The 15,805-nt window shown below is 38.4% G+C and overlaps 1 protein-coding gene across 2 annotated transcripts in view; it reads right to left on the minus strand.

Moving 5' to 3' along the window:
* The window catches only part of TMEM135 (transmembrane protein 135), a 387,359-nt gene that overhangs the window by 290,784 nt on the left and 80,770 nt on the right, over nt 1-15,805 (minus strand). For both annotated transcript variants that reach the window (XM_054015686.1, XM_054015688.1), the window contains exon 4: nt 8,079-8,112. In XM_054015686.1, coding sequence (XP_053871661.1) covers nt 8,079-8,112 — 34 coding nt within the window. The remainder of the gene's footprint in view (nt 1-8,078; nt 8,113-15,805) is intronic.

The raw sequence follows: 15,805 nt of genomic DNA on the forward strand, positions 1-15,805 counted from the left end.
CTGACAGCCATACCTCTCAACCCCCACACTCTGAAATGAGGGACAATGACTCTCAAAATGAGGAAAAATGGGACACTGAGGGACATTGCCCTGCAACATTACAAGCCTGGGACCCAATCCTTCAAGGCTGTGTGCCCATGCAGAACACCCCTGTGGATCATCTGACAGGAATGAGATCTTAGCACTGCAGTGATCAGTGCCCTTTCGGGGGCTCCAGTGTCCAGGTCTCTGTCACTGGACTCTTCCCCTAGGGTTTACTGCATCCTCCATTCCTACAATCTCTGCAGAGCAATCATACCCACAGCAGACTTAGTAACTCTGTCCCTAGTCAGGGACAGGACATCTCCCCATTGCCTTGCAGACTCAAGGAAACATCTCATGTGGCTGAGCTTCAGGCACTGCACATGCACAGCCCTATCAGGCTGGGGGCTCAGACATGAGGCTGCAGAATCATCCCATCCCCCAAAAATCAGGGTCAGTCGCGGGATGCCCAGCACTATGTAGGACACTAGAGAGGTAGGCTCCCACCCAACCACCGAGGGCGACCCAGGAGAAGGAAAAAAGAGAATAGCTTGGGGGCTGCTCTAACTTGTGCATTGGCAACAGCCTTTCAGCAGCACACTCCAAACTCTCCCCCTGAATGAAGGATTGCAGGGAGGGAGGCATAGGAGCCAGCACAGCATTCTCTATTCCCCTCATGCTGGAGGAAGTCAGAGCAAGAACTTGTAGATGTTTCTGCTCCCTTTGTGCTGCCTGGGCAGCCTGGGCAGCACAAAGGGAGTGCAACAGGGCTAAGAATCAGCTCTTAAATATTTACTGTTGCCCTTTGATCTTTGGAACTAACCACTGCAAGTAAGGTCAGGAGGAAATACTGTGAAACCCACTGCCCTAGTGAAATCCACCTCAGTCCACCTCTGCTCAACATTGTGTTAAGTTTCTACCCCATGCAAATAATGGGGTCAGAATTTGGCCCTAACCATCTTTGTGGGCGGGGCTAGTGGACAGCTGCAGAGAGGCTGCTTCAAAAATAAGTGTATTAATTATTGCTTTCATTGCCTACATTCTTTAGGGTAGAGAATGTGTCTTAATCTTTAAGGCATATGTTTCTGAAGCTAGGTAAATGATAAATGGGTAAGCAATGACTGAAGGAGGAAACGTTTACACAATACCATGGAGAACTTAAGGTTTAGAGTCTGATGCTCTCTTATGTTCATACGCTTCTGATCAGTCTTATTTTTAAACAGGAAGGCATAATCTAGTGCTCTGACAAACCCAGGAATCTTGAGAGCTAATAATGGCTCTGCAACTGACTCAGATCCATGATACTCAGAACTGTGTCCTTTACAGATCTGTTTCTCAGCTTCCCCATCTCTAAAATCGGGATAAACTTGTCTACATCACAGGCATCTTCTGAGATTTAGTTAATTTTTGTAGGGCACTTAAACTTTTATTTTTAATTAGGAGTACAGCACCATATAATAAATGCACACAAATTACAGGTTCACAACTCAAGGAGTTTACAGACTAAATTTCAGATAAGATACATGGAGGTAGTATATGGGATAAAGGGGGAAAGAGGGACAAAATCAAAGTTGTTTAATTTATGCACTTTTTATAGTTATTTTGGTTGAGCAGTGCGTGCTAGCTAACCCACTTCTTTTGGTTAGCTTTCCAATGTTAAGCATAGCTGTGTGTTTTATAGAAAGTGTATATTTCCCCAATAGCCAATATATCAAGTTGGCCCTAAGCAAGATTAGTCTTTTACTTATCTTGACATTCTATGCCTTTGTCTTTAATATAGAACATTCCTTCTATAAGTGCTAAGTATGTTTTTCCTTACCACCATCTAAAATTAATTTGAAGATTCACGGTAATTTCTACTAATGCTGAATGTTTTCCTAGTTCACAATACATTATGACATAACTTTTTGAAATCTAACAGCCATGTGTCTTATTTATTGGTCTCCCTTATCTATTAATATTTTCTACCTTTTCAGCCAAAAACAACTTTGGTGATTATGTTTCATTTTCCACCTCTTGTTGGAACCTTGGGGTTCCCTTTGATCCCAAATTATCCTTAGAGGATCAATTGCAATACTTCATTTACCATCTTAGAAATGTCTTGACTTCAACATGTGCAATCCAAAATAGAACTGGAAAGGCTTGTACGTGTCTGGGTGGCCTCCAGGACCAACCACTGTAACACTCTCTTCCTTGGTATTACAGAAATGTTGATTCATATATTGCAACTGGTTCAAGATTCTGATTCCCACATTCTCAGCAACTTTAGATATAACCATATTACTTTACTTGTAAAATCTTTGCACTGATTTACGAGATTGTTGATTATTTTAGATTCTGATTATCAAAAATAAAATTCTACAGAATCTTGTCCTCTGCTTATTTCTAATTCTTAGTTACTTTCAAAAACCCAGTAACAAAAATACAGTTCCTATAGTTAGAAAACAGAGCTCATGATCTTATCTGTTAAACTAGACTGGTAACTGCTGAAGTCAAGATGATTAAAGATTAAACAGTCAATTTTTTCCTCCCCTGAAATAACTTATTTTTCAAGCTGGCATTCTATGTTAGTATAAAAGTGCAGCTAGTTAGTTTAGCTCGTCACTGAACTACTCCTAACTTGCCAGGATCCTTGACCAAATATTTCTAGCAAACACCAGGCTTACTAAATATGCCTCTTTTTACTAGAGTGAGCATAAGGCTAGGAAGCAGGAGTTCTGTTCCAACCTCTTTCATTGGCCTTAACAATTTGCTGCATTTCACTACCCTAATTGTTCAACATTACATCAATCGCCCCTAGGAGGTAGATAAATATCACTACACCCATATTGTAGATTAGGTTCGTTCTCTGAACACAGATGGCACAGTTCTGCCAATGGGATTGATCAGAGTTGCACCTACATATCAATGATAGAAATGGTCTCAGAATTCAGAACTCTTAAAGTGGCTGTCAAAACTCACTGCAGCAATAGGCAAAGCAATTGTTATAACATCTAAAAAACTAGCACTACCCATCTCTCATTTTTCAAAATGGACAAATTTATGTATGTAGCAATGTACAAAAGCCTCTATAAAGTAAAACAAAACTGACAGCTCAGACCTAAATACTGATTTTAGCAAAGTCTGAAGCACAATTTATATAAATACTTCGTCCATAAAACATCTGCATAGGATAAACATAACAGTCCTATAAGAAAAAATTAATATTATTGTTCCAATTTTATTAATCACATCAGAAAAATGTAATGAATTAATAAAATATGTAATTAGTCTTTATTCATTTTTTTAATATTTCTTCTGACCAAAGTGCAAGAAAGCTCAATATATAATTTCCCATTTTATTTCTGCTAAACAATTGTACTGCTTAGTAATTCACTTAAGATACATCATGTTTAACTTCTCAAAGCTAAGTGTTGTCATTATATATTAAACTTTACAAGTCTCCTGAATAGGATATTCTTTCAATCCTAAGGATAAATGTATTAAAATTATAAACTAATGAAGATTCAAATCACCAGGCATGTAGAGGTGTTTGTATTATAGCAAAGCAACACAACCAAGAGAACACTAATCATATTATATGTACATAAACACACACACACACACACACACACTATACATATATCTCACAGTTAAACAGAGCTGATCAAGCAGGGCCCCTGTTATTCTGATTTTACTATTGTTCAAAATACATCCAGTTTTGTGATTAGAATTCTTAATCCCAAACCATCACATTCTAGAGAAGGTTCATGATTCCAAACAGTCTCCATTAAATGTTGTTGCACTACTTGACTTCTCTGTTGTATCCTTCTCCGACATCTTTGTGGTATGGAGCTTAAAAACTAATGTGACATGGACCAAATGCTACATTTTATTTAAAAGCAACGTTTGCCCAATAATTCAAAAAAACCGTTAGGTTATTCCTATTATTTTTTTAAACAAGTCTTTTGAACTCCTGTCCTGAAAAGTCCTTTCCAAATGGATAACATCTCCTATTAATTATTATCAATCTTATAATCTACACTTCCTCTGCAAGATGCTTGAGCAAATTGCTTTTACTCAATTAGGGAAGAAAAATGTTAAATCTTGCAAGACTAGATTACTTTTATTCAGAAGCCAAAGCTCTGTTAGCTTATGTAGTTAAAGGCCTATGACAATTCTATTAAAAATCCCGGCTTAAAAAAAATTTTAATGTCCACTTTTCAAATTCCAAAGGAAACTTGGAATGCAACTTATTCTATTTTCTTTAATGTAGGATGGGAAAGTTCCTAGTGGATCACATATTTTAAAGCATATATATATTGTATTACACAAAAGCGAAGGTTATTTCTGTAACTGGAGCTTCTTCAAGATGTGTTTATTTCACACGTGGGTGTGCATGCATACCATGCACCTGAATCTGGAAGTTTTTTTCCAAGCAACGTCCGTGGATCGACACGTGCGCGGTACGTCTTCTCATGCTCCTGACCAAGGGTACAAGGAGCAGTGTGGGGTCGACCCCATTCCAGTTCTTCCTCTTGCCGCAGTGCGGTCAAGTCCGAAGCAGAGGGGAAGGAGGACAGATAGTGACCACACATCTCGAAAAAACTTCAGTTACATAAGTAACCTCCTCATGTTCAGCAGATTATTCTCCATCACCCCAAAAAAATTTCAAAGTCACTGCTTCCAAGGATAAAAGTTCCCCATAACATAAGTAGGGCATACATTCCTTGTTCCTAGATGTATACTTTTATATTTAATCATATTAAAACGCATACTGTTTGCTTGCGACCAGTTTACCAAGTGATCTAGATTGCTCTGAAACAGTGACCTGTCCTTTTAATTATTTACCACTGCCCCAATTTGTGTGTCATCTTCAATCTTTAGAGATGATTTATTGTTCTCTTCCAGGTCATGGATAAAAATATTAAATAGCATAGGGCCAAAAACCAATCTAGGGGGGAATCACACTGAAACACACCCACTTGATGATTCCCTATTTACATTTAATCCACTTAATGTGTTCCATGTTAATTTTATATAGTTTTAGCTTTTTATCAAAATGTCATCTGGTACCAAGTCAAACGCCTTAAAGAACTATAAGTATATTACGTCAGCAACATTACCTTTATCATCCAAATTTATAAAGTCATCAAAAAATATACCAAATATACCAAATAGACAGGACCTATTTTCCATAAACCCATGATGATTTGCATTAATTACAATACACTAATTTAATTCTTTATTAGTTGAGTCCCATATCAGCCACTTCATTTTTTGCCAGGGACTGATGTCAGGCTGACAGGCCTATAACTATCCAGGTCATCCCTTTTATCCTTTTTAAAAACTGGCACAACGTTAGCTTCCTTCCAGTCCTCTGGAACTTTCCCTGTGCTCCAAAATTTAGCTCCTCAGCTAGTGCTTTTAAAACTCTAGGAAGCACGTTATCTGGACCAGCTGATTTTAAAATGTCTAACATTAGTAGTTTCTTTTTATCATCTTCCAGAGATACTAGAGGAATGAAAAGTGTTATTACCATATGATGAGACTGCATCATCTGTGTTTCCCCAAATACAGAATAGAAATATTTATTGAACACTTCTGCCTTTTCTGCATTATGATTCATAATTCTTTCATTTCAATCTAGTAATGGACCAATACCATCATCAGGATTCATTTTGTTCCTAACAAATTTAAAAAACTCCTTTTACTTTCTTGTCAATTTTCTACATTTCCTATATTCTGATTAATATCCATTTCTATCAACTTCCCTTTTCTTATGCACACATCCACACTAATTACAGCTGCCTTCACTTCCCCTTTAAAACAAGTCAGTTTTCTAACCAGCACGGCCTTAGTGAACAAAGATGCCACACTTTGTTCCAGTTATAGGCCAATTTCACTTGTTAACAGTGATGTCAAAATATTGGCATATTGGCAAAAGTTTTGGCAAGGAGACTAGAGAAATTATGGGATCTATCATACACCCAAAAGAAGTTGGGTTTGTCAGAGGTCATTATGGCTCTGATAAGCTTTCACTGCCATATCAATATTTTGTCAAATATGATGAACCCCAGTCATTCTAGCCTTAAACACAGAAAAGGATTTTGAAAGGGTGTGCTGGAGATTGGTCCAAATCCAAATATTGTGGTGTATAAAACCTATGTTTAGTTTCTGGATCCAACTGTTATCTTCTAGCCCAGCCTCTCACATCACGACCAACAATGTGGTCTCGGATAACCAAGTCTTCGGGGACACAGTCGTCGCTGCATGGAAGTCTGGGCTATCCTAGCTACGAGTTACCAGTTACATCCTCAGTTTTGTGGACAATTGCCTATACAGGGCAACCCGGATTTACAAATTAGGAACAAACCTATCATTTGGAAGGAATGGCGGAGTAGGGGTATCATACAGACTTTCCAATTAATCAATAGTGAGGGCTTTGTCCCTTTTCTAATGCCAAAGCAGTACTATGAACTGCCACCCTCAGCTGAGTGGCAGCACTTACAACGAAGACATTTATTACTACATCAATTTGACATGGACACATAGGATTGCCAGAGGCCCCAGAACTACTGAGGAACTTTAGAAATATTTCATAAACTCTTCAGGCCCGGGCTCTACATGTATGATTTACTAATGAAGAGGAACTCCACTAGTTTAGAGTTCTTTGTGAAAGCATTAGAAGAGGATTTACCACTACTCTTAAAAGCATTTCAATGGTAGAACATACGATGTTATGTTTAAAATGCTGCTTTGAATCAGACTACGCTTGATAAAACAAAAGATTTTATTTAAAGTGGACTGCACACTACAGATGTTGAACAAGATAAAAGTCTTATCTTCTGATGTTTGTGGGTGCTGTAATAAAATAAAGCTATGCTATGGGCCTGCCCAACAGTCAGGCAGCTTTGGAAAGAGGTGACAAGCGTTAAAATGGTGCTTGACTTCAGCAGCCAGGCTGATGCTGAAAATTATATTTTAGGATATTTACCTGCTAAGCTGGGTTTAACTCCACCACAGAGACTTTGGTTCTTGAGGGATGCAATGATCATCAAGTGATTTTACAAATATGTAAGAAAGCAGTGGTTTTCAGACCAGTCTGAATGAGCAGCCAAAGAAAGAATAACTTACTGCAGCTGAGATCAATTATATGAATTCAAAGATATATGGCCCCCATTTCTAGATACATTTGGATGAAAAAAAACCAACATTCAGACTGCTTGAAGAATGTCAGACGTTAATTCTTTTTTCTTCCTATGATGAATGTCTTCTCCTATTTTATTACTGTAAGTCACCACCACCACATGTTATGTCTACATAGCTTTGTCTTGTATTTGTACACTTTTGACAAGTTGTAAAACTAATTTTATTGGAGATCCTGCAAGTTTACAGTATTCAGGAACATATACAAGCTGTAAATCCTAAATCAATTTAAAAAAAAATCAACCAAAAAAGAAAAAACAAAGCTGAATATTGCTTGAGGAATATCAACATCATTCTGAGCAGTAGGATCATGAGACATTTAAAAGTAAAATTACTATAACATTTACTTTGCAATGCACCATTTAAATAAACTGAACACATATCATTGATTTTAATGGAATTTTACAGAGAGTATAGATTATACAGCAATTTTAATATAGAGATTACCATGTGGTAAAATATGTGTATTCAGGCATAGCACATAATATAAATCAATTAACTAAAAATACAATTTAAATGCAAGGGAATTTGAGGGACTATCCTCTAATCCACAAAATCAAACACAAAGTTCTTTACATGTCTTTACAATTAAATTGCTGTTGATATGGTACATAGGATGAGCGACTGTCTTAGGGCTTAGAAGAGAACCTAAGCACCGTATAGTGAATTACATTTCAATCTTCACTCTGAAATTATTTGCTTTTAAAAAGGAATTGTCAAACTTTTGGCATTAAGATAATTTTAGTTATCTGAAAATAAAAAAAATTCAAGGTTTAAAAAGACAATTAACTTAAATTATTGAAATTAATTTACAATATGTACTTCCAATGCCATATATAATTTTATTCTTGGAAGAAAGGATTACTTACCAAATTAGCCATGTAGATTGTAAGTAGACCTCTCCTATAAACAGAAATGATCAGATTAGTGCATAAGACACCTCAATATTAATCACCCCTCACGCTGAAACAAATTACAGTTTAATATCACAACGTAACAAACACAGAAAGCTTTCGTAGGGTCTCTAGAAGATAGCGTTGGTTTACTTATGTAGGTTTCAAGCATTATCCATGACAGAAAAAATACAAGCGTCTCCACAGAAACCATGGGAGAAACCATGCCAGTAACACTGTGCTCAAAAACATTGCTCCAAAGCAGTTCAGTGATAATTGCTTCTAATTCTTAGACAGAAGCTTGGCAGACTGGATTTATAATTCCATAGCATCAAAGACCATGCTACAAACTCCAACTTATCCCACTACTACTTTGGGGAACATCTTTGCCACAGAAGATAAGCTTCTCTCCCCTTTGGACAATTTAAATGACTAGTTTTGTTACAGCTCCAGAAATTGTTTCAGAGTTGTCTCATTCCACTGAAAAACAGTACTGTAAGAGGCGCAGCTGAGGTGTTCCCACCTCTTGCCTTTAGCCTTCACTGTGTTGAGACGCACATGGCAGCCAGACACTGTTACAGAGGTTGCCCTAAAGCACAAAACAAATGGAAAAGGCAGGGGAAGTAGCACTAGACAGCAGAAAAATCCTAGCTGGCAATTGGTCATTATCCTGCCTGGCAGAGCAAATGAGGAGGAACCCAGACCTTGCAAAATTGCAAACTGAGCCACATAATATTTTGTAAGAGAATAAACTATACAAACTTGTATTCTGCTCTTCCCTCTGCTGGGCCCCAAATGACAAAATAAATGCTTTTGGAACATTATCCTGGTGTGGTTTGGTATTTAAGACAAGCATAAAAGAACCCATCAAAACAACTTTACATATCTCATTTTTATAAACAGATTATATATAAGGTTACATACATACACGTATTGAGGATGACTGTGTGTATACACACCTTACGTGCTGATATCCATGTGATAATCAAAGAGCTGTGTGATCATTCTCACAATTATATGATAAACTCTATCAATACTTCTACATCAACTTTTTAAAAAATCATTTCTGATATGCACAAATTTAGATTGTTCATTTCTTATGCTATATATAACCCTTATAGGAAAGTGTGCCTCAACCACTTCATAAATGCAATGGCAACTGAAAACTATTAAACAATAGAATCGTAGCGTATCATCAATGAGTACTCAAGAACATATCTGTTTTAATATATTGTATTCACCATAATGAATCCTTATCATTTAGGCACCCGCATTCTTTCTACAAAATACATATTTAAAAAAATAAATGGGTAAGCTTGGTGATTTCTTATTAACAGAGATCCCCAATTTGGATAACTGCTACCGTAATTTTCTCAAAAACAAAGTATGATTATCCAGATCAAAGCCTTTCTGAGAAATGAAAAAGATTTACTGCCATTTTATTTCCTGGGAATTATGCTGATTTTAGAAGTTCCTCTTTCTTCACTCAATAATATAGAAATAAAACAAGCTCACGGAAAACAAGGTTAACTTCATGGTATGCAGCACCTGAGTAAACAAGGTTTTCTATCTCGTAGAACAGGTTTTTAATACCCTTTAAACAATTCTGTATCTGAAACCATTTATATCCACATTTGTAAAATTATTATTGCGAAATGACAGTTGTCTATCCAACATCAACAACAAATATGACTCCCATCCTCAAAACAAACTACTGGCACCAATCTTGTAGTTTCGGCACTGGACGGGGAGCCAGAAGAAACTCTTCCATTGACTGGACAAAAAAAATAGGCAAGCCACTTAGCCTCTCTCTGTCTTCATAGATTCATATATTCCAAGACCAGAAAGCGCCATTGTGATCATCTAGTCTGACGTCTGTGTAACACAGGCCACAGAACTTCCCCAAAATAACTCCTAGAGAATTTCTTTTACCAATCCAATCCTGATTTTAAAATTATCAGTCACGGAAAATAGACCACAATCCTTGGTAAAACTGTTCAAATAATTAATTACTGTCACCACTAAAAAATTATGCCTTATTTCCAATCTGAATTTGTGCAGCTTTAAATTCCAGCCATTGATCATGTTATAGACTGAAGAACCCATTATTGAATATTTGTTCCCCTTGTAGATACTTAGACTGTAATCAAGTCACCCCTTAACATTCTCTTTAATAAACTAAACAGATTGAGCTCCTTGAGTCTATCACTATAAAGTATATTTTCTAACCCTTTAGTCATTCTCGTGGCTCTTCTCTGAACCCTCTCCAATTTATCAACACCTTTCTTGAATTGTGGGCATCACAACTGGACACAGTATTCCAGCAGCAATCGCATCAGTGCCAAATACAACAGTCATATACCCTCTCTATCCCTACTTGAGATTCTCCTGTTCATGCATCCAAGGATTGCATTAGCTCTTTCTGGCCATAGCATCACACCGGGAGCTTGTGTTCAGCTGATTATCAACCACCACCACCCCCAAATCTTTTTCAAAGTCACTGTTTCCTAGGATACAGTCCTCCATTCTGTAAGTATGGCCTACATTCTTTGTTCCTAGATATATATTTTACATTTAATCATATTAAAACAGTTTGCTTGTGTCCAATTTATCAAGTGATCCAGATTGTCCTCTTCAATATTTACCATTCCTGCAACTTTTCCATCATCTGCAATTATCAGTAAAACTTTTACATTTTCTTTCAGGTGACTGATAAAAAGGTGAACAGTGTAGGGCCAAGAATCATTCTCTACAGGGCCCCACTGGAAACAAAGCTACTCAATGATGAATCCTCATGTACAATTACATTTTGAGACCTATCTGTTAGCCAGTTTTTAATCCATTTGTGTGCCATGCTAATTTTAGGTCATTCTACTTTTAATCAAAATGTTATGCAGTACCAAGTGAAACACCTTACAGAATTCTAAATGTATTATGTCAACACTATTACCTTTACCAACCAAATTTATAATAATTACATTACCCTCCTTTAATACTTTATTAATCTAGTCTTGTGTCAGCCACTCCATTACTTTACCAGACTGATCAGCCTATAATTTTCGAGGTTATCCCATTATCCTTTTTAAAAACTGGCACTTTTTCCAGTCTTCTGGAACCTTCCCAATATTCCAAGGTGTATTGAAAATAAACATTAACGCTCAGCACACTCCTCTTTTAAAATTCTTAGATGCAAGTTATCTGGACCTGCTGATTTTAAAATGTCTAACTTTAGTAGCTTTTTAACATTCTCCAGATACCAGGGGAATGGAAAGAGTAATAACCATATGACGACAGTCCAAAATCTGTTTTTTCCCTGACTACTAAACAAAAATACTTAAACACTTCTGCCTCTTCTGCATTCTTATTGATAATTCTACCATTTGCATCTAGTAATGGGCCAATACCAACATCAGGATTATTTTTGTTCCTAATATATTTTTGAAACATCTTATTGCACTGAAGTCTGCTGGCCATACATTTCTCATTGTGTCCCTTTGCTTGGCATCTCAGAGACTTGGTAAGATAATATGCATGACTGGAATATTGGTATAGAAGGGTACAGCTTGCTCAGAAAGGAAAGGCAGGGGGAAAAGGGAGGAGGTGTCGCCTCATATATAAAAAATGTATACATTGACTGAAGTTGAGAAGGACATGGGAGACAGACTTGTTGAAAGTTTCTGGGAAAGGACAAAAGGGGTAAAAAACAAGGGTTATGGCATGGGAGGGGTCTACTAGAGACCACCTAACCAGGAAGAAGAGATAGATGAGGGTTTTTTTAAACAACTAACAAAATCATCCAAAGCACAGGATTTGGTGGTGATGCGGGACTTCAACTACCCACACATATATTGAGAAAATAATACAGCAGGGCACAGATTAGCCAACAAGTTCTTGGAACATATTGGAGACAATTTTTTAGTTCAGAAAGTGGAGAAAGCTAGTAGGAGAGAGGCTGTTCTAGATTTGATTTTGACAAATAGGGAGGAACTGGTTGAGAATTTGAAAGTGGAAGGCAGCTTAGTTGAAAATGATGATGTAATGGTAGAGTCTAAGGAATGACAGGAGGGAAAACAGCACAATAAAGATAATGGATTTCAAGAAGGCAGACCTTAGCAAACTCTGGGAGTTGGTAGGTAAGATCCCATGGGAAGCAAGTCTTAGGGGAAAAACAGCTCAAGAGAGTTGGCAATTTTTCAAAGAGACATTATTAAAGGCACAAGAGCAAACTATCCCACTTTGTAGGAAAGAGAGGAAGGAGGAGACCACCCTGGTTTAACCAGGAGATCTTCAATGATCTGAAACTCAAAAAAGAGTCATACAAGAAGTGAAAACTCGGTCAAATTACAAAGGATGAATATAAACAAATAAAACAAGTATTTAGGGACAAAATTAGAAAGGCCAAGGCACAAAATGAGATTAAGCTAGCTAGAGACAAAGGGTAACAAGAAAAAACATTCTACAAATACATTAGAAGCAAGACGAAGACCAAAGACAGGGTAGGTCTGTTACTCAATGGAGAGCGGGGGAGAACAGAAAATGTGGAAATGACAGAAACGCTAAATGACTTTTGTGTTTCAATTTTCTCCAAAAAGGATAGTAGTGATTGGATGTCTAACATAGTGAATACCAGTGAAAATAAGATAGGATCAGAAGCTAAAATAGGAAAAGAACAAATTAAAATTACCTAGAAAAGTCAGATGTCTTCAAGTCACCAGAGCCTGATGAAATACATCTTAGAATACTCAAGGAGCTGACTGAGGAGATATCTGAGCCATTGGTGATTATCTTCGAAAAGTCATGGAAGAAAGGAGAGATTCCAGAGGACTGGAAAAGGGCAAATATAGTGCCATCTATAAAAAGGGAAACAAGGAAAACCTGGGGAATTACAGACCAGTCAGCTTAATTTCATTAGCCGGAAAGATAATTGCACAAATAATTAAGCAATCAATTTGCGAACACCTAGAGCAGGGGTGGGCAAACGTTTTGGCCCACGGGCCACATCTGGGTATAGAAATTGTATGGCGGGCCACGAATGCTCACAAAATTGGGGTTGCGGGTGTGGGAGGGGGTGAGGGCTCTGGCTGGGGGTGTGGGCTCTGGGGTGGGGCTGGGGATGAGAGGTTTGAGGTGTAGAAGGGTGCTCCAGGCTGGGACCGATGGGTTCAGAGGGCAGGAAGGTGATCAGGGCTGGGGTAGGGGGTTGGCTCAGGGATACAGCTTCCAGGCGACACTTACCTTAAGAGGCTCCCAGAAGCAGAGGCATGTCCCCCCTCTGGCTCCTATGCAAAGGCACGGCCAGGCGGCTCTGCTGCGCGCTGCTCCGTCTGAAGGCGCTGACCCTGCAGCTCCCATTGGCCGCGGTTCCTGGCCAATGGCAGCTGTGGAGTTGGCGCCTGGGGCAGCATGCGGAGCCCCCTGGCTGCCCCTACATGTAGGAGCCGAAGGGGGGACATGCTGCTGCTTCCAGGAGCCATGCAGAGCAGCCCCCAATCCTATTCCCTGGCTGGAGTGCCAGAGCAGGGCAAGCGCCAGACCCCGCTCCCCAACTGGAGCTAGAGGGCTGGATTAAAACATCTGGTGGACCGCATCTGGGTGGGCCGTAGTTTGCCCACCCCTGACCTAGAGGATAGTAAGGTGATACGTAACAGTCAGCATAGATTTGTCAAGAACAAATCATGTCAGATCAACCTAATAGCTTTCTTTGATGGGGTAACAAGCCCCGGATGGGGGAGAAAGCGGTAGATGTGGTATATCTTGAGTTTATGTTTTTGATAATGTCTCGCATGGCCTTCTCATAAACAAACTAGGGCAATACAATGGAACTACTAAAAAGTAGGTGTATAACTGGTTGGAAAACGGTTCCCAGAGAGTAGTTATCAGTGGTTCACAGTCAACCTGGAAGGGCATACTGACTGGGATCATTCAGGGATTGGTTTTGGGTCCAGTTCTTCATCAGTAATTTAGATAATGGCATAGAGACTACATTTATAAAGTCTGCGGATGATACCAAGCTGGCAGGGGTTGCAAGTGCTTTGGAGGATAGGATTAAAATTCAAAATAATCTGGACAAACTGGAGAAATGGCCTGAAGTAAATAGGATGAAATTCAATAAGGACAAATGTGAAGTACTCCGCTTAGGAAGGAACAATCAGTTGCATACTTACAAAATAGGAAATAAGTGTCTAGGATGGAGTACTGCAGAAAGGAATCTGGCGGTTATAGTGAATCACAAGCTAAAGATGAGTCAATAGTTAAACACTCTTGCAACAACAACAACAACAACAAAAAGCAAACATCATTCTGGGATGTATTAACAGAAGTGCTGTAAGCAAGACACGAGAAGTAATTCTTCTGCTCTACTCCATGCTGATTAGGCCTCAACTGGAGTACTGTGTCCAATTCTCGGTGCTAATTTCAGGAAAGATGTGGACAAATTGGGGAAAGTCCAGAGAAGAGCAGCAAAAATGATTAAAGGTCTAGAAAACATGACCTATGAGGGAAGATTGAAAAAAGTAGGTTTGTTTAGTCTGGAGAAGAGAAGACTGAGAGGGGACATGATAACAGTTTTCAAGTACATAAAAGTTGTTATAAACAGGGGGATGAAAAATTGTTCTCCTTAGCCTCTGTAGATAGGACAAGAAGCAAAGGGGCTTACATTATATATGGAGATATACCTATCTCATAGAACTGGAAGGGACCTCGAAAGGTCACGGAGTCAAGTCCAGCCCCCTGCCTTCACTAGCAGGACCAAGTACTGATTTTGCGAAAGATCCCTAAGTGGCCCCCTCAAGGATTGAACTCACAAACCTGGGATAGCAGGCCAATGCTCAAACCACTGAGCTATCCCACCCCCCTAAATTACAGCAAGGGTGATTTAGGTTGGACATTAGGAAAAATTTCCTGTCTGGGTGCTAAAGCACTGGAATAATTTGCCAAGGGAGGATGTGGAATCTCCATCATTGGCGATTTTTAAGAGAATGTTAGACAAACACCTGTCAGGAATGGTCTAGATATTACTTAGTCCTGCCATGAGTGCAGGGGACTAGACTAGATGACTACTCAAGGTCCACTGCAGTTCTAGGATTCCCTTATGAATTTTCTACAATTTCTAGCTTCTGATTTATATTCATTACTATAAACTTTCCCCTTCTTCCATTTATTTATATATGTATTTTATAGTTGCCTTCACTTCCCCTCTAAACCAGATCTGTTTTTTAACCAGCACAGGGTTCCTCCTCAATTGTGACTTTTGGGGAATATAATACATTAAATAATTCCCAATTTGTATTCACTTTTTTCTGATTAAATTCTTCCTCTCAGCTGATTTGACTCATAATTGTTTTCTGCTTGTAAAATTGGCCCTTTTAAAGCACTATTTATATTTTATTGGTTTAGAGTTTATTTTCCTTCCACATTATAAATTTGATAAAGTCATGATCACGCGTACCTAACCTACCATTAATTTTTTTTTTTGTAATCAGTTCCACTTTATCTGTCTACTAAAGAATTCCCCAGTGTTGGATGCAACACTTTTTGAGTTAAGAAACGGTCATCTATAATGTTTTGAAATTCCAAGGGTGTTTTAGTATTGGCAGCATGCATCTTCCAGCATATGTCACTCAAAGTGAAGTCCCTCATGACTATGCAGCTTTTTTCCCCTACACATTATAGGTTGGTATGTAAAGAGCTGGTAATCCTGTTCC

Source organism: Malaclemys terrapin, chromosome 1 (assembly GCF_027887155.1).
Source record: "Malaclemys terrapin pileata isolate rMalTer1 chromosome 1, rMalTer1.hap1, whole genome shotgun sequence".
NCBI classification, from domain to species: domain Eukaryota; kingdom Metazoa; phylum Chordata; order Testudines; family Emydidae; genus Malaclemys; species Malaclemys terrapin.